Genomic DNA, 20,887 nt, shown 5'->3' with positions numbered 1-20,887 from the left:
CCTGCTAGAAACTGATTGGCTCATTTAAGGTCAAACGGAAGTTCATTACAAGACGTCGGCAACAATGCGTTTTTTTTAAATATATAATTATACATTTTGTTTATTTATGTATGGAGTATATAACTTATAATATGCACAAACACACAACATTATTTTATTTAAAAATTAAAATATTGTTTCAAAATAAAAAAACAATAGATGCGCATTTATGTAATCTCTCTCTCTCACACACACACACACACGCACGCACGCGCGCACACACACACACACACACACACTTACTGATAACCAGAGAAATGTTAATTCATGTGTTTGTCAAGCATTGCATCAACTTTCATTTGTAAAATCAGTTGATTCATTTTTAAACTCCAGGACTTTGAATCTATTTTACCTGTACAATAAGTGCAAAAAGACACCAAACATTTATATTAAAAAAGGAGAATCAATGATTTATTAAAACAAACCCGATGAACAAATATCATTTTATTCAATATTAACAGAAAATTAATTGAAAAAGAAATTAGGTCTGCCAAAAGACTTCAGTTCAAGCAAAGAACAATGGTCAAACAGTCCTTTCCTTTTAAACAAGTATTACTTAAAGCAGTAAAGTGAAAATGAGATGGGTGCAAGACAGAACAAGAGTAAAAAAAAAAAAATCTATGTTGACTATTTTGGTGGGTCTGTGTTTATCCCGTACTTCTCTTTGAGAAGTTTCAGCTGCTCCTCCTTTTTCTTTGTGTCCATTTTTTGGAAAGCCTTGGGAAAAAAAGAAGTAAACATTAATATATAGCCTCATCACTACTTCCATTAACATAAAGTAGTGCATCATTTAAAAATGAAATGCAATTTTTGGTCACATCACACATTAAAGTGAATTTTATATAAAAACCATGGTGCACACAAGAGTCTTGCTGCTTGCAGACACCAATATTTTAACAATTTATAAAAATGTATCACTTTCTGGCCATCAGATATTAGGTGCATATATATATATATATATATATATATATATATATATATATATATATATATATATATATATAGCGATCGTGATTTTTGAAAGCATTAAATCGATTTTTAAATGTTTATTATTTCCATTTGTTGAGCCTTCCCGTTACTTTTGATAGAGCCCTTTGACCTGAAAGCCGCTTTGCTTGATGCCACACTTAACAAGTTGATTGATTCCAATGTTAGCATTTCAAAGCCAAAGTTAAACAAACTCACCCTGTTTGCATTATAATACAACACAACCAAGTATCTGTTGCAGACGTTGAACCCTGAAAGGTGATCACAGGCATTTTTGGCGTCAAAGATGTCTTCATATACAACATAGGCTGTGCCTCTGGTCTCTGGTGTGTTCCCGCTGAAGAAGAAAAATAACAACGGAACATTCAGTTACTCAACTTACAAACACAAATATATTAATGACACAATCACGGAGGTAAAGTTAGTTCTATATTTGCACATTTGTTCATTTTTGAACAATGACAACTTGTGACAGCCTATATTGTACTTTGAATATTCGGCCTGAAATAGCATGTAAATATAACTTTAAAACAACATTAGCTCTATTTAATGTTATACTTTGATAGTCATTTGATGCTAATATGTTTTCTCATTGGGGTAAGGTTTTATATTTGCACATTCTGACTTTTCCTTAATATTAGAATTTCAAAAAGTATTCTTTGCCAATTCTGAATAGGGAAGTCATTTTAGCGGCCAAAGACTAACAAAAGACAACATGGTTCACAGTCAATCAAATAGTGCTGACGTTGTTTTGAAGTCATACTTGCATGCTATTTCTGCCCAAATATTCAAAGTAGAGTGGTAAAAAATATAGAGACCATATCACAAGTTTTCACTGAATGATCGCGTGAATATCAAAACTAGAGCTGCGCGATATTTGGAAAAAAAAAACTGACATTGCAATATTTTTATTCACTGCTATATATATATATATACAATTTCAGCAGACGACTAGCTTGTAAAGATTAGGATGATTCTGCAGGGGAGTGTATCTGTATAAAGTATTATATTAAAATGACTAGCATAGTTAAATACAATGGACAAAAGATGCAAATAAACAAAGATTTATAATTTTATGGGCAGTCAAACAGTATTCAGTAATCAATCTATAATAATCATAATAATAATAATGATCATAATAATAATAGCATTGTGTCATTTAATTGCATACAAATGAATAATTAACCTTTAAGCTACAAACGTTTAATTTATTGTGCCCAAATGTTTAGGTTTGTTTGAAATTATTACAGTTAGGTCTTAAAATCACTGGCAAATAATAATGAATCCACTAGGCTTCGGATGACAACTATTTTCAAGTTATACCGCAGTTTGGAAAAGTCAAGGTTTTAAAACCGCCAAATTTTTCTGTAATACCATTTTTTTTTTTTTTTTTGTTTTGAAAACAGTAGAAGTCAATGATTCATTTGAATTATTTAGCCTGATGTTTACTTTTCCAAAAGAATTTAAATCTCTCAAAATAAAATCTATTGTGTTCAAAGGGGAAAAAAGTTTTTGTTTTTTTACCCAGACATTTAAAAAGAATATTTTAGAGCAGTAATCACAATATCATGATACAGTGATATTTTTATTCAAGGTTATCATACCATCAGAATCTTATACTGGCCCATACCTAGACTCCACTATGTTGTTAACTGTAATGTCTTGTCAACTATAATCTCGACTACATTGCAGATCCCTGTGATGTGATTGTGGACACACACATTGCGATATAGATGCTGAAACGATATATTGTGCCCTAATCAAAATCTAATTCACTTCAATTGATTTCCCTATTAACAATTTGCAGAGTAGTTTTCTGTACTTATATTCAGAAAGAGGAGAAAGTCAGAAAGTGCAAATATAAAACTTTACCACAATGATAAAACGTATACAGTGTTTCCTCTAGGTTTTTTCCACCTGTGGCAGCATGCCTTTTTTTTACACAGATAACCTGTGGCATTATTTCAATGACAAACGTCGTGAGTGCAGTATTAGAAGTCGAGATTGCATTTATGTGATAGCCTACAGCATACGAATCTCATTGCTTGTGCACTGATTTCCTCTGCTCGTGCACAAAACTTCTTAAACGCCCTTCAAATATAAGCCGCATCAAGAGCTTGCAGATCTTCTTGTGCACTTTCAAATAAATGCTGCTGAAGAGCGATTTATTGAGTTTATGTAACGAGTATATCTCCAGCATTTATTAGACTTGCTAGGAATATTTATGAATGTGTCCAATAGACCTACAGAGCCGTATTAATGCGTCCTGAAGTAAAGTGAAACAGCTATACGTCGTGTTTGCTGGCCTCACGCACCTGTCAGTCAGTCAGCCTGTAACCTTGAAGGGTTAAACAAATGACGCACATCACTACTACGGTTACAGAAATGTTCACGCTGTTATAATTAACTTACCCTTTAATAAGTTTTGGTGTGATTATCACCCGCTATTAAAAAAATAAAATGTTTTGAATGAGAAGCGGTAATGTAGCCTTGGCAGGATGAATTTTGGCATGACGCCCCGCCATGGAAGAATGAATGTAGCGGAAACCATGGCATAAACCCTTTGTGTGAAAGTATGTTAATGCAAGAAACAGACTGATACTCACACTCTGATTTGACGAATAGGCCCATACTTTCCAAAAATGTCATACATCTCCTCTGCAGTGATCTTGTAAGGAAGGTTACGGATATATAATATCCGGTTCACCTCAGGAGGTAAACGAATCTGAAAAGATGCCAACAAAGAACAGTGTTGAGACAGACCAGGATTTCTGTAGGTTTCTTCAAGTGTAATTTAAAACTTTAAGACCTTTAAGATTGATTTTTTTTTACTTTTACAGGGTTAAACACTAAGAATTATTTTCTAATGACCCAGATACTTCTGTAAATAGTTTATCTGTTAATAATTAAAGATCATGTAAAAGAATGTTTTGCTTCAGTTCTCTTTCCCAGATTAGGGAATTTAATTTAGAGAATTTGCTGTAAAATGTCTGCTGTTGTGAATTGCACCTCTTTGCAGTAAAAAAATAATAAAAAAATAAAAATATAAAACCAAAAGTTGACATGGTAATTTGGTGTTGAATTAATTGGGTAGATCTTTTTATTATTTAAGACCTACAACAAAATATTTCAGTGAATTTATGACTTTTTAACGCAAAACGTAAAATTTTTACTTTTGAAATTTACGACATTTAAAGACCCTGCGGATACCCTGCAGACAAACGTAAATACACGTTTTCTTATTGTTAATTCACAAAGATTTAAGATTTTGAACACCCTCGTGGCTTTAAAAAAACATTTAAGAATGAAAGAGATTTCGTGAATGAATATATGTACACAATTGGGTACGTTTTGATCACGTTTGTACACCCAGCGAACGTATTACACGATATATTACATATCGGGGAATACATTTTACCATATATTATAACATTAACATTTAATATTACATTAACAACTTATCTTAGCTATTCACATTTATAATAGAAAAACAACAAACAGCGATCTTGTATGTCGGGATTAGCCGTCGAAGGGCTAACTTAACACTGTCAACAATACGAACATTTGAACGATTAAAACAAAATTGAACTTACATTCGCTCGTTTAGCCGCTTGCATCGCCATGGCTGGATTTATTTAAAGGAAACTTTTCGAGAAAAACTCTCTTACTGTGGAAATAAAAAGCAAGCTAGCACAAGCTCAAAATCTACGCACTTTGGATCGTTTGACGGCGCAGTGTGATGACGTCTTTCCGGGAAATCCAATGGCCATGTTCCTTTGAGATGACGTCAAGCTCATATTTTTTTATTCTATGCTTAATAAAATTCAAAATTGACAAGTAAACTGTACCATCTTGATGTTTTTTGCCTTAATTTTGATTGAATTGTATTCTACTGGCTGTTCTTTATTTATCTATTCTCTTCTTGTAATTATATGGATTGTTCATATGAAAAAAAAAATAAATAAGAAATAAAAACCATTAATGATTTAAAAATCATTTATGATGGTGGATTTGTTCCCATGATTGGCCATTTATTAAATGATTTTCATGATTTATGTAACGATTTCTAATTATTCTTTGGCCAAATTTCACATTAAACCCTATAAATTCAATTATTAACAGTTTAGTTTTTAAATTCCATATATTCATATTCAACGTACAGCAAAAATTCATTAAAACCTGTAATGAAGGTTAATATATGTTTTAATTATTATACTTAATAATACTTTAATTATTATACTTTTATATTATACTTACCAATGCTTACCTTGTTTACCTTACAATAAGTAAAAAAACTTATCAGGAAAAAAATCCATTAAACACTTTGGTGTAATAAGAACTACGTTACATTATAGGAACCATTTTTGGGAAATATTTAGTTGAACTGTAATTTGTGTGTTTGTTTGTTTTTATTATTTAATAATTTATCTTTGTCACATTTAGAGGGTGGGTTTTTGACATATACTGAAGTGAGCCACCAGGTGGCGATCAATGATTGGACATTAAAACTTTACGAGTTCAGCTCTCTGCTGCCATCTAACTGAAGACTTTTGTTATGAATGATATAGGGCATTCCAGTTGTGCAGTTCATTGGCGTTTTTTGCCAGTTATTTTCTAGGGCTAGACTAGAAAATTGATAAATATTAATTAAAAAGTTGATTAAATGCTTGAAGTGTTGATTAATTAAAAAGTTGATTAATGCTTGGAGTATGGATAGAAATATTCAACACATATAAAGAAAATTACAGTTAAACAGCAGAGGTAGATTCAGGAGCATAGTTATCCAGTATGAGACAAAATATTTAACAATACTCCAGTCTACAGACTGGTCAAAAACTTACAACTCAGGATTTATGGCAGCAAAAACAACATGATTTATGAGAATGACGAAAACTGGAGATTTTAGTAGATTACAGAGATCACGATTTTTACAGTTTTACAGATTTCAGTTGCAAAATAATAATAATGATAAAATTAACACAAGTTATATTTTTATGAATACCTCCTCAAGAGGTGAATGAGGTGCAGAGAAAGGATTGACCGAATAGGCCTGGAAAGTTAGCTAAGAAATGTTATGCTCCTTTGTAAAAGTATTTTCAAAATGCTACTGTTCTTTATTTTGATACATTTTGTAGTTTCAAGAATTCACACTTAGCTCATGATTTATAAATAGCCTGATCGGCATGCTGTTCCGGGAGAGAGCCCTGAACTCAAGGGATCCTTGGGCCCAGGGCTACCTCCCTTTCGCAGGGCAAGGCGAGATTGAGCTCAAGTCGATCTCAAAACTCCCCCGCTGCTGAGGCTAAAGTGAACTTCCTGAGAGTAAGACATTAAAAAAAAAAAAGATTTAGGCTTATTTTGTCTATATTATAGAGCATATTTGGGAGAGAAATTCTGGATCAAGGTGAAAGAAGAGGATTTCTTCCAGACAATAGTTGTAGAAAGGAAATGAGGATATACAGTTAAAGTCAGAATTATTAGCCCCCCTTTCATTTTTATTATTATTATTATTTATTTTTTTTAGATATTTTCCAAATGATGTTTACCAGAGCAAGGAAATTTTCACAGTATGTCTGATATTTTTTCCTCTGGAGTAAGTCTTATTTGTTTTATTTTGGCTAGAATAAAAGCAGTTTTTAATTTTTTAAAAAACATTTTAAGGTAAAAAATTTTAGCCCCTTTTTAGTTATTTTTTTTAGATAGTCTACAGAATAAACCATCATTACACAATAACTTGCCTAATTACCTTAACCTGCCTAGTTAACCTAATTAATCTAGTTAAGCCTTTAAATGATGATAGAACAAATATATTCTCTTGTAAGGTAATGCATACTCACATCAGACCTGACTTATATCTGTGCTAATTTAAAAACAACACTAGAAGTGCAGGTAATATGTTTCAATATCAACTATACTGACAACCACACACCTTTGAAATCATACTCTGACATTGAGAAAACATCCCTTATACTCTTTTATTAGTTTAAACCACAACACAAGGAGTAGTGCAGCCATGGCATCAGGGGCACAATACATGCTACATGTACAAAATAACTTGGAAATTGGAAAAGTTTGCCATTGCATGAATTTGGTGCGGTGCCTAAATAGGTAAACATTACAATGACAAAGGTTATGATTGTGTAAAGCTCTTGACACTGGCAGAACGTACTTTTAAATGGAGCACAGAAATGTGCATATTTAGAAATCGGGTCAGTGCTCAAAATGCGCAGTTGGTGCAAATGCCTGGACTTAAAAACTACTAACCTCAGGATTAGCCTTTAAAACAATTCTTCTTTAAGAGTAGCATGTAAAATGTATGATTAAATACAGTCTTGGAGGTTTTAAGGTGGGAGTTAAAACAGATACAACTTTGAGGCAAGAATACATCTCAAAATGGTCTTAAATTCATTTCACCCTCGGCCCCCACATGAATCTGCACACTGATATGCAAATCATTTCAATTGATGACATTCTGAAACTGCACAGCTTGTAGGTTTAATCTGGGAATATTGTAATATTTCAACAATGATAATAAAAAGTATGGTTTCAGTTGTGTAATTGTTCTCACAAATTACATTCAGCCTCCCTCATGTGATGTACATGCTATAGAAGGTGTAGTATTCTAGCGTTTCCCATCAATGCATCGCACACATTTAAAGGGATAGTTCACTGAAAAATTGTAATATACTGTTAAATTACACAAATGATCTCAGTCCATCCAAAATGTAGGTGGCTTTTCTCAGTATAACTATGGTATTTGTTGATTCATTTATTCATTCATTCATTTTCCTTCGGCTTAGTCTTTTTTATATCAGAAGCCGCAACAGCGGAATGGACAGCCAATTATTTCGGCATTAATTTAAGCAGTGCATGCCCTGCCAGCCGCAACACAACTCTAGGAAACATCCATACACACACTCATTCACACACACATACACTATGGCCAATTTTGTTTACCCAATTCACCTATACCGCATGTCTTTGGTTCTCTAACCAGCAACCTACTAACTGTGCATCGACAGTGCTAATCACTGAGCCACCGCGCCACCACTTGATGATTCATAAGATGCAAATAAGTAGTTTGTAGCCACTTTGAGAGTCAAAAAAAAAACATATAAAACCTTTAGCTACTTTTTTTAGAAACATAATTAAGTTGTTATAAGCTCACACTCCACACTGCTATAAATGTGCTTATGATCATGTACAGAGGCGGTGCATTATGGGTAATAATGTAATAAATAATGTTCAGTTTTTGTACAGGTCACAGTCTATTAGCAGCAGCTAAAGTTGTTGCTTTATTCACTCTAAAAGTGTCAGTAGAGGGCGACACAGTGCCTCAGTGGTTAGCACTGTCGCCTCACAGCAAGAAGGTTGCTGGTTCGAGTCTCAGGTGGTTCATGTGGGTTTCCTCCGGGTGCTTCAGTTTCCCCCACAGTCCAAAGACAAGCGCTGTAGGTGAATTAAATAAACTAAATTGGCCTTAGTGTTTGAGTGTGTATGAAAGAGTGAACGGGTGTTTCCTAGTACTGAGTTGCAGCCGGAAGGGCATCCGCTGTGTAAAACATATGCTGGATAAGTTGGCGTTCATTCCACTGTGGTGACCCCTAATAAATAAAGCGACTAAGCCAAAGAAAAATGAATTAATGAAGTGTCAGTACATTGACTTTCATTTTATGAATCACCATTTCAGCTATAAAAAACTGCATATTTTGATTTTTGGGTGAAGTATCCCTTTACAGATCTTAAATCTTCGTCCTAATTTAATTTTTTAACATTTTTAATAGCTTTTTGTTCTTTTAAATAAGGCTTATTTTCATTCGTTATGCAGGATGCAAATGAGGGACGTTCTGTTAAGGCAAACCTAATGGCATGCAAATAAACTACATTTATATTCACCAACAGTACAAACACATTTGAAGGGGAAAAATGTGATGGACCTGAGCTTATCTTTTCGTCCATCCAGATGAGTAGGTAAATCTGGGTAAAACAGTTATGATTACCATAAGAATCGGTTCTGTTGACGTTACGCAGTATATGTTACACATAGCTAGCATCAGTACAATAAATAGTAGCTCGATTTAATACAGCACATCAATGATGCGCAAGCTCCAGTGGATTCAGAAAGTACTTTGCACACTCTTCACATTTTGGCAGTTAATTTCAACAACTCTATATATATATATATATATATATATAATTCTATTTGTGCATGGCATGGTCTGTATGTGTGTATGCATTTGTAATATGTGTGTAAGTGTGATTGTATCAGTGTGTGAGTGTGAAATTCGTTAGCAAAGAACATTCTCATGCACACAAGTGTTTCAAACACAGGAAGCGGATTCATTGAAAGGTAGTCCAAGCAATTTTTTTTATCAGTGGAAATAGCTGCAAACTGAATGGAACATTAATCATTTGTGCAGTCCCTGGCTCTTTTCCGAGACGCTCATTTCTGCAGGTCACACTGCAGCAGTAATACAATGGACGGGTCACTCTTTGCTGCTTCTTTGAACTCTTCCAATGAGATCTGGTCGTCGTTGTTCTTATCCATCTTACTGAAGATTTTGTCAACCCTCTGCTCGGGCGTCAGGCCGTCCTCATTCATCTTCATCATGATAACAGTCCCCACCATCTTGTAGATTGCCTTTCAGTGAGAAAAACAGAACATGTTGGATTTCAACCATTCGGAGTGCTGTAATTAGAGTCAATATCTCTACTCGCTGCCACTTGTGGCGATGTAGCAAGTTCTACAATGATGTGTCGCTGTCTAATTATTATTCATGATTTTCCTCATCATATGAGGAGAGCTGATTCTGAATTGTTCAGTCAAGCTGTGATGCTGTGCAATAGTTTGGCTTTCACGATGGGCCGCAATGGTGATAAGGGTGTCAGAAGTAGCAACTTCTATGAGTTTGTATTGAGATGAATAAATATGTGATGATAGCAGCATTTCCTGTGAGCATTTCGAGCACTGATAAGTGGACTCTTGAACACTGTTGATTGGCCGTTGTGTTCATGTGCTCAACAGATATGTCTGAGATTGGCTCTAATTATCACTGGTTTTCAACAGCACTCTAGCGGACACTATGGACTCTATTTTAAAAATCTAGGCGCAAAGTCTAAAGCGCATGGCGCAAAAGCATTAAGGGCATGTCCGAATGCACTTTTGCTATTTTAAGGATGGAAAAATACGCTCTGTACCCAGGCGCATGGTCTAACAGGGTTGTGCTCATTCTTTTAATGAGTTATGGGCGGGTTTTGAGCATAATGTGCATTAAACCAAGTCTCATCCCATTCCCTTTGAGAGTCAGTTGTGTCACTCCGTGGCGCAATTTCTATTTACATGGTGACTTTGTAAGTGTAAGTTTGTAAGTTTGTACCATCTGCGTTTGTACTAAGTGTAAGTTTGTACCATCTGCGTGAGAATAAAAAAACAAGCCTCCTCCATTCAGCCTCTTTACTTTCTCTTTACTTCTTTACTTTTGTGGATAAGGAAACGGTTGAACATACTCCACTGAAGACATCCATCAGTCTATATATACATATATTTTAGTTAAAAGACAAGGATTTGTTTCAAGACTATTTCTAAATTCAGTTCTAATTTCCAGCAAACAAATAAATGAACAATAATAACGAAGTGTGATCAAAAAACAGAGCTATTTCCAAACTATTTCCTGTTCTTATGCCCCATATGGTGATGCATACAGTACATCTCCAAAACCTGACAGGTGGACACATCTAAACTTGTTCTAATTAAACAAATATAAATATGCATATAATAAATGATACTACTAATAATAATGACATTATAATAAAAATGCTAATTGTCATGAATAAACTGAAAAAGCCCCCGAGATGAAGAAGGCATGGAGGCAGTGGTTTTTATATTTATGTAGAAAATGATAATTGTTGTAATATTTAATCCTTTAATTATTTTTCATTTGTAAAGATATTTGTGTATTGCTGTACATCCTGTGTGTATTAAGCAATGTGTATGCATTTAAGGTGCATAACTAATGCGCTCTGAGCTGGACTTTAGACCTACTTTCAGCTGGTCAATTGTGCAGTCTATTATAGTTCCTCAAAATATACACCTCTTTTCTAGACCAGAACACCCATGAGTCCACAAAGTGGTGCAAATGGCTCTGCTATTTAAACAATGTGGTGGTAAACTTGAAAAATAGGGTTGCGCTGGTCTGAAAATAGCAACAAAATGCACCAAACACATCTAGTGCCTTATTGTGCCAGATGTATGATAGAACCCAATGTTTGAAAGCTGCATCTATCAGCTGATTGTCAGCACATTGGCATGGCATTTAAACGCTCCAGTGTCCAAGGAAGTTTCTGTCCTTTCAAAGTGGGTATGTTTGTGTTTAAATATTAAAATAAGCAATTTTATAAATAAAAATCTTATACTTTTTAATCAGAGCTATTATGCACTGCTGACAGAAGATTGTTGCTTGCTCTCATCATTCTTGGATGCTTTGCTTTGCTCCAATACACAAATGATCAAATGACCAAATGGTCCCCACAATGTAATGCATGCAAATATACACTGTAAAAATGCTAGGTTCCACACAATTGAATTGTGTTGGGACAACATGAAGGAATTAAGGTAACTTAATGTTTTTTTTTGTTGAAAATTTATTTATAAACATAAAACAATTAAGTTTTAAATAAGTAGTTTGAACAAACAGCAAATAATTTTTTGAGAGTATGTATACATGTATAGTGCTCAGCATATATGAGTACACCCCATTTTAAAGATGAATATTTGTATCCATTTCTCAGTAAATATAGGCAATGTATTTTGGTGCATTAAAAACAAAACAGATTTTTAAAACAAATATATTTATTAAAATAATATTTCAGTCAACAAACATATTTAGAAATTGAAAGATAATACAATTAAATTATAATTTAAAAGATAATACAATTAAATTCAAGCAAAATATTGCAAAAATAAATTACAACCTACAAAATTTCAATAACATACACATTTGGGTGTTCTAGTTTTTGGACAGTTATTGTTATTTAGCTCCAGATTTGGTTTCAGTACTGACTAAACTAATGTATATGCACAAATATAATATTGTATAGCTTCCTATAAAAAAAATATAAATTTAAAAGAGAGATTTGTGACGGGTGTACTTATAAATGCTGAGCATTGTATGCATATAATCTTACACATTTCATGCACAAAATATTAAAAGTTTATTACTGAAAGTAAACAGACTGAATTCAGGTACCTCAATGATCTCAAGCATCTCGACTCGTGTGATTTTGCCATCTCCATCCAGGTCATACATGTTAAAGGCCCAGTTGAGCTTCTGTTCGAAGCTGCCTCGTGATGTGATGGACAGAGCACAGATGAACTCTCTGAAGTCGATGGTGCCATCGCCATTCTTGTCAAAGGTTCTGAAAGCATGCTGAGCAAACTTTGAGGCATCACCGTAAGGGAAAAACTAAAGAAGAGAAGAAACAATACAATTAAAAAATTACAATCTGATAACTGGTAATCATTTGTCCTGAAGTTGATTTTTTTTAGTTAAGTACAGATAACTAAAACCGCATATTTGACAATAAAGAAACAACACTCACGCAAGGCATCTCTCAATTCTTAAATTACTGACTAATGTGTATTTATGGAATTTATTTTAAAAACTGCTGTTCAAAACAATAAAATTGATATGATTTCAACTTAAATGAATTCTTCATCAAAGAATCTGAAAAACATAGCTGTTACAATTAATCTAATCACAACATGGACTAAAGTCTGTGCATATTGGACTGCAAAGCATTTCCACAACAACCCATCAAAATAAAAGTTTGATTTAAAGTACAGATTTAGTGACAGAAACATAACACTGTTGTACAGCAGAGTGCTAGTGTTAGATAAATTAATTTTTATTTTAATTTATATTCATTTCCATATATTCTATTTATATTCTTTTTATATATGTAAACTTTTGGAGGGGGCGAGGCAGTGGTGCAGTAGGTAGTTCTGTTGCCTCACAGCAAGAAGGTCGCTGTGTCGCTGGTTCGAACCTCGGCTCAGTTGGCGTTTCTGTGTGGAGTTTGCATGTTCTCCCTGCCTTCGCATGGGTTTCCTCCGGGTGCTCCAGTTTCCCCCACAGTCCAAAGACATGCGGTACAGGTGAATTGGGTAGGCTAAATTGTCCGTAGTGTATGAGTGTGTGTGTGAATGTGTGTGTGGATGTTTCCCAGAGATGGGTTGCCACTGGAAGGGCATCCGCTGCGTAAAAACTTGCTGGATTAGTTGGCGGTTCATTCCGCTGTGGCGACCCCGGATTAATAAAGGTGTCTAAGCCGATAAGAAAATGAATGAATGAACTTTTGGAGGAACCCAAAGTTAATGTGAAATGTATGTGCTTCTTGATATAGCCATGTGCTTAACTGTAGCTTTTAGTTGAATAATAATAATAATAATAACCATAATAAAAATAATAATAATTCCTTATATATCGCTTTCTATACACTCAAAGTGCTTTACACAATGGGGGGGAATCTCCTCATGCACCACCAGTGTGCAGCATCCACCTGGATGACGAGACAGCAGCAGTATTGCACCAGACCACACACCAGCGGATTGGTAGAGAGGAGTCAGAGGGATGAAACCAATTATGCCATGATGGACACAAGCCAGTGGGTAAATTTGGCCAGGATGTTAAAGCCCCTTCTTTTTTCTAAGGACACCCTGGGATTTTTAATGACCACAGAGAGTCAGGACTTCAGTTTAGTGTCTCAATTAGCAGTATAGAGTCCCCTTTACTATACTGGGGATTAGGACCAACACAGACCACAGGTTGAGTGCCCCCTGCTGGCCTCATTAACACCACTTCTAGCTTTCCCATGTGGCTTCCCATCCAAGTACTGACCGGGCATAGCCCTGCTTAGCTTCAGTCGGTGGCCATGTGAGGGTTGCAGATATCTAGCTGCCAGCGACGGTAGCAGTGAATGGTTGGAATGTGCCAGTTGCAGGAATATTGTATTTTGAATTTTGTAAATTGTATTATGCAGGTAGAAATGTATTTTGAAGCAATTATTATACAAGTGTTTAATTTAGATTTTTATTTAGATACGAATGAAAAAGCATTCGAGAAAGTATTGTACATCTAAAAGGTTTTTTTTAAGAACGAACATATAATTACAAAAATAATAACCTTACATAATATTTACAAGATATTTTATTTCATAATAACACTATTATCATACTGTAAAACATTTAAACAGAAGTGTACATTTCAAATTACAAAATGTTATACAAATTATTGATTTACAAAAACAGCTGCTTTAAAAAAGTACTCAAAAACAGTAATGATCACAATACTGATATTTCTATTGAGCAGAAATGCTTGATATTTCCTCACATCAAAAACCATGTTTATTTAAACGCTGCAGAGCTCATCAACTCTCATTTTGCCGAACCAAGCTTCATGCAACAAAAACTTCACAGACAGCGCTATGTTTGCAGGAGGTTTTGGTGGCGGGTGGGTGAGCGAATGTGAGTGTGTGTGTTAACTAAGTCCATCAAAGCCTAGCACATCCTGCCTCAATGCAGAGGAGGGTCTGCAATGCGGACGAGAGCTGTGCAGTTACTCTCACACAGCTCCTCACCTCCCTTCTAACAGTGTTACTCTCTCAGTGATTGAAGACAAGATTACATTCACCCACTCTCAATGCAGTCCCAGCCAAAGCACTATTTGTCACCTAATGTGCCCAAAACATAACTTATTTCCAATCTAATGAGGAGCAGAGGGAGATAAAGGGTTTTCACCATGGTGCCAAGCTGCAGTGACACAAATAAAGGCAAGATTTATAGGCACTACTGAGAACATTTACAATACATAATGCATGCCAGAAAACAATCGCAAATACAGATGGAGTTTTTAAGGGTGTCACAGTGGTTAGCATGATCGCCTCACAGCAAGAAGGTCGCTGGTTTGAGCCCTGTGTCACATCCGTCTGTGACCACCTGAGGGCGCTGTAGCGCTCTAGGACTTTGTAGGCGCTACAGTGCCCCAGGAAAAAACTACATTTTCATACATGCCCCGCGCACACACCGGAACACCTACACTGACCTGCCATCACATCTGTTTTGTGTTACCGTTGATTATCTGGACTATATATTCTACCATTCCACCTATGTTTGTCATCGCGTCGTTGTCTTCCTTGTTCAAGTTTCCAGTAAGTCTTAGATTCCAAGTTTGTATTTCTGATCCTGTTCTCGTATGTTTGCATTAGTCTAGTTCGTGTGTCCTTTGTCTAAGTTAGTCTGTTTTCTAATTAGGTTTAGTTGTTTGAGTTTGTTTTTCCTGAGCCTCGTCTCTGATTTAGTTTCTGGTTTTGTCGTTTATTTGTTACTTTGTATTATCACCTTGTTGGCTGCACTGTAAATAAATAATCTGCACTTGGATCCGCACCTTTTGTTTATTGTTTTTGATCACGCTAAAAACGTGACAGAACGACGCGATCTATAAATGGATCCAGCGGATAATATCATAGTGCGCCTTAAACAAGGTGATCGCTCTATTGAGCGATATATAAAGGAGTTTTTGCAATTAGCTGCGAAGAGCTCTCACAGTGACATCTTGCTAATGATGTTTTTTCGGGGAGGACTTTTGGAACCAGTCCGGTCATGCATGCCGCCATACGAGGATGACTGGAACCTGTATCGGTTTGTGGAGGAGGCTTTGCTAATCGCTGGCTCCCCCCTCTCTGTTGCCTTGAAGGAGGAGAACCCTCAGGAGGGAGGCCTGAGTAGATGGCAACAGAGAGGGATATTTTCGGGGCCAGCTGATTTAACTAAAGGAAAGAGGAGAGAGGCAGGACTGGAGTTACGGACTTACCCGCGTCGGGTTACCAGAAGAATACCCTTCTCAGAGCCCCTGGAGAGTCTTCTGGAGCTGTGTGAAACTTCAGCCTCTGCCCTATGCCCACAATGCCCGCCAGTGTCAGCTCCAGTTCCAGAGCAAGCTCCTTCTCCAGATGACACCGTGCTCACGTCTCAAACCACCAGACGAGGGCGGCGCAGGAGGAGGAAGGCTCCAGCCCCAGAGCGCCCGCCAGTGTCGGCTCCAGCCCCAGAGCGCCCGCCAGTGTCGGCTCCAGCCCCAGAGCGCCCGCCAGTGTCGGCTCCAGCCCCAGAGCGCCCGCCAGTGTCGGCTCCAGCCCCAGAGCGCCCGCCAGTGTCGGCTCCAGCCCCAGAGCGCCCGCCAGTGTCGGCTCCAGCCCCAGAGCGCCCGCCAGTGTCGGCTCCAGCCCCAGAGCGCCCGCCAGTGTCGGCTCCAGCCCCAGAGCGCCCGCCAGTGTCGGCTCCAGCCCCAGAGTGCCCGCCAGTGTCGGCTCCAGCCCCAGAGCGCCCGCCAGTGTCGGCTCCAGCCCCAGAGCGCAGTACAATGCCAGTTCCAGTCTGGCTTCTGGCCTTGCCGGCGCCACCCAGGCTCCTCGCCCTGCCGGCGCCACCCAGGCTCCTCCCCCTGCCGGCACCTCCCAGACGTCTCGCCCTGCCGGCGCCACCCCGGCTCCTCGCCCTGCCGGCGCCACCCAGGCTCCTCGTCCTGCCGGCGCCACCCAGGCTCCTCGCCCTGCCGGTCCCAGACCGGCTCCTGGCATTACCAACGCCATCCAGACGTCTTGCTCTGCCGGCACCTCCCAGAGGTCTTGGCCTGCCGGCTCCAGTCCAGCTGCCTCCAGTCCCGCCGGCTCCAGTCCAGCTGCCTCCAGTCCCGCCGGCTCCAGCCCAGCTGCCTCCAGCTCCAGCCCAGCTGCCTCCAGCTCCAGCCCAGCTGCCTCCAGCTCCAGCCCAGCTGCCTCCAGCTCCAGCCCAGCTGCCTCCAGCTCCAGCCCAGCTGCCTCCAGCTCCAGCCCAGCTGCCTCCAGCTCCAGCCCAGCTGCCTCCAGCTCCAGCCCAGCTGCCTCCGGCTCCAGCCCAGCTGCCTCCGGCTCCAGCCCAGCTGCCTCCAGTCCCGCCGGCTCCTGTCCAGCTGCCTCCAGTCCCGCTGGCTCCTGTCCAGTTGCCTCTCCTGCTGGCTCTCTTGGGGTTCCCTGCCTTGTGTTTTCTGCAGGATCGTCCGTGGGTCATCCCTCCCGCCCCTCCCTGGTGGTCCTCCCCATTTCGGACTGATTCCCCGGCTGCACCCTGGCTTCCTGCTGGAGTGCCTGACCCTAATCTGGCCCTCCCATCCCTCCCTTTGTTCCTGCTCCGCTCCGCCCCCCCCTCTTGGAACCAGTCTGGGAGCGTCTGGAAGCCGCTCTTTAGAGGGGGGGTAATGTCACATCCGTCTGTGACCACCTGAGGGCGCTGTAGCGCTCTAGGACTTTGTAGGCGCTACAGTGCCCCAGGAAAAAACTACATTTTCATACATGCCCCGCGCACACACCGGAACACCTACACTGACCTGCCATCACATCTGTTTTGTGTTACCGTTGATTATCTGGACTATATATTCTACCATTCCACCTATGTTTGTCATCGCGTCGTTGTCTTCCTTGTTCAAGTTTCCAGTAAGTCTTAGATTCCAAGTTTGTATTTCTGATCCTGTTCTCGTATGTTTGCATTAGTCTAGTTCGTGTGTCCTTTGTCTAAGTTAGTCTGTTTTCTAATTAGGTTTAGTTGTTTGAGTTTGTTTTTCCTGAGCCTCGTCTCTGATTTAGTTTCTGGTTTTGTCGTTTATTTGTTACTTTGTATTATCACCTTGTTGGCTGCACTGTAAATAAATAATCTGCACTTGGATCCGCACCTTTTGTTTATTGTTTTTGATCACGCTAAAAACGTGACACCCTGGCTGGGTCAGTTGGCATTTCTGTGTAGAATTTGCATGTTCTCCCTGTGTTTGCGTGGGTTTCCTCTGGGTGCTCCGGTTTCCCCCACAGTCCAAAGACATGTGGTATAGTGAATTGAATAAGCCATATTGAATGTGTGTGAATGCAAGAGTGTATGGGTGTTTCCCAGTGTTGTGTTGCAGCTGGAAGGGCATCCTCTGTGTAAAACATATGCTGGACAAGTTCTCGGTTCATTCCACTGTGGCGACCCCTGATTAATGAAGAGACTAAGCCAAAAAGAAAATGAATGAATGAATGAAATGGCTTTTTTGGATGAATAAACTGAGTAATCAATAATCTAATCATAAATAAGGTGATGATCTTACTAATGATTTTAATTTGAATTATTCCATTAAGTTATATTCATTGATTCAATTTATTTCCACTCAGTCCCTTCATTAAACCAGGGTATCTACAGCTGAATGAACCACCAACTTATCCAGCACATGTTTTACGCAGCGGATTCCCTTCCAGCCGCAACCCATCTCTGAGAAACATCCATACACACTCACTCACACTCATACACTACGAACAATTTAGGCTACCTAATTCACCTGTACCACATAACTTTGGACTGTGGGGGAAACCGAAGTACCCAGAGGAAACCCATGCAAACGCAGGGAGAACATGCAAACTTCACACAGAAATGCCAACTGACCAAGCCAAGGCTCGAACCAGCAACTTTCTTGCTGTGAGGAGACAGCACTACCTACTGCGCCACTGCGTTGCTATTAAGTTATACAACATTATTAATTATTTGTTCTTTTAACATTCAAAATGTTCATTTTTTAGATGATTAATAAACATTGACTTTTGGTTAAAGATTGTTTCAATGTCATGCACACACTGTAAAACCCAAAAAGTTAAGGCAACTCAAACAGTTTGAGGAAACCGATTGAAACAAACCATTTTAGTTAAACAAAAACTAATATATCTGAGTACTGTGAACTTACCCATTTAAGTTAAAGTAATGAGGCATTTAATTAACCCATTACCTTTAACACTGAGTTCAAAACTCTTTTCAAATGAGTATTTTCAGGTAAGTATACTCATTCCATTTGATAAAGTTGACTGTTAGGTTTTACAGTGTAGTAATGTTAACATATACATTATATTAATGTTAGCACATTTTTAATCAACATTATGAGAAAGTTTATTAATAATAACTATTATCCTAAAGACGTTCCAAAGTACTTTATTTTGAAAATGTTTTTCTATCAACGTTATAAGAATGTTTCAGAAATGTAATTTTTTTTATAAAGTTGCATGCTAACATTTACACAACTTTTAGGAAATATTCTGGGAATGTTCCCTGTTAGCTGGGAATGTGTTAGCATGAGTTGCTTTTAGAACTTTCATGCAAATTTAATGCTTGAATGTGTGGAAAAGTCCAATACAATGCTAATAATTTGATTAAAATACACAAGATTGTCGCTGAAATGTTGCAATACTGTTTTTTTGAGTTTTATTAATTACTTATTTAGTAATTTATGTCTCTTTCAAGAACCAATACAGATTTAGCGGTAATACTTTCTAATAAGTACATGAATGACATATTAATATGTAAATTAAACATTATTATGAATTAATGATGAGTTAAGGCGCGCGCTAATCATGAGCTAACTTTACTACAACACGAGTCACAAGAGATCCTGTGTGAATAACGACAATCTTAATTACTTGTTACATGTTGGTAAATAATGTATTAATTAACATTTAAGTTTAAGCAAAATGTAACCAACATGAACCCATGAGCTGTTACAGTTTTTCTGATCGCTTAAGCACAATTTTGAAATTAAGGCTCATTTTGTCAAAACACTACACACAATTTCCACATCCACATACACAAACAGCAGAACACATCAGAACCTTTACTAAATGAAACACTTCATCCAAAACTTTACAACACTATAACAAAACACAATTTTAACACCATACAGCACACACGCCTCATTCAATATAAATCTGTTTGCTTCATTTTGACACTGCTTTAATCAATCTTAAACACTTGTATTATTTTAACTGACTATAATCAGGGCTTGAGAGGAATTGCTATCAAATACATGAACATACTGTATTTACCAATCAATGATAAACTGACAGCTAATTACTGCCCTATCCCAACTAACCATACAACAATGTAAAGCTTATTTATTCAGCTTTCTGGTGATGTATACATTTCATTGTAAAAATAAAAAATCCATCCCCTGTCTCCTGTTTACCCATCTTCCTTACTTTCGTGCTTCCTCTTCCATACTGCAATATTGGCCTATTTATTGAAGATTAATATTTATAGCTCCTGTAAAACATATTCATTGAAGACTACTATTTATAGTTATACTACTGTAAACATGTTTATCGAAGACTAATGGTTTATACCTATTGTTTTTTTTATTGGGGTTACAGCTGATTGATGTGTCTACAGTTTTGCAGCAGTGTGTGTGCACACCTGATGGCTGTGTTTAACCTATGGTTCATGTGTGTGTTCATTTGAAAGCTGTTGCTTTGAAATTGCAAGGAAATTCCATTATGAAAAATTTCTGTGTCGAAAGCATCTAAGTGTGTTTAGTGATTTGCATATCACTGTGTGTAATGTTTTGCAAAAAGTGTGAAGCTGACAATGTGCTTGCAGTTGTGAAAATCTCGCCATGTATTTTGCTCCTTGAGTGTATACGGTTCTGCTAATTGTGGGAAAAGTTTAATTTTAGTTAAAAATGTATAATTCTGTCATGACTTTACTTGGAGGGGCACATCACCATTAACTCATCCTTAGCTACTCATGAACCACACTTTAGTTTAGGTCACAATTCATGCAATTATCTACTGGCTTATTACATGCATATTATTGTAAAATTAACTGTTGATTAGTAGTTTTAAAGCATGATCTCATTCTGCGCCCCTAATTTTACCCAAAACCTAATTAAATTAAATTAAATTAAGCATAAACTTATGTGGTAATTAATACATCGATTAATAAACAAACATGTACTGACAATAATGGTAACCATTATTTACACAT

At 37.6% G+C, this 20,887-nt stretch overlaps 2 protein-coding genes across 2 annotated transcripts in view; both read right to left on the bottom strand.

The window, feature by feature from the left end:
* Positions 1-426: 426 nt before the first annotated feature.
* sf3b6 (splicing factor 3b, subunit 6) lies at positions 427-4,796 on the bottom strand. Its single transcript, NM_001002067.1, is given in 4 exon segments — positions 427-756; positions 1,225-1,363; positions 3,633-3,751; positions 4,620-4,796. Coding segments are annotated over 4 exon segments (378 nt in total). The 5' UTR covers positions 4,650-4,796; the 3' UTR covers positions 427-666.
* A 2,191-nt stretch (positions 4,797-6,987) lies between these two features.
* vsnl1a (visinin-like 1a) overlaps positions 6,988-20,887 on the bottom strand; it is a 52,438-nt gene continuing 38,538 nt past the window's right edge. The window contains 2 exon segments of the mRNA NM_001007366.2: positions 6,988-9,667; positions 12,273-12,488. Coding sequence (NP_001007367.1) covers positions 9,470-9,667; positions 12,273-12,488 — 414 coding nt within the window. The 3' untranslated portion in view covers positions 6,988-9,469.

The sequence above is a fragment of the Danio rerio genome, chromosome 20, assembly GCF_049306965.1.
Source record: "Danio rerio strain Tuebingen ecotype United States chromosome 20, GRCz12tu, whole genome shotgun sequence".
NCBI classification, from domain to species: Eukaryota; Metazoa; Chordata; class Actinopteri; order Cypriniformes; family Danionidae; genus Danio; species Danio rerio.
The sequence above is the reverse complement of the archived record's forward strand: the minus strand, read 5'-3'. Positions and strand labels throughout refer to the sequence as shown.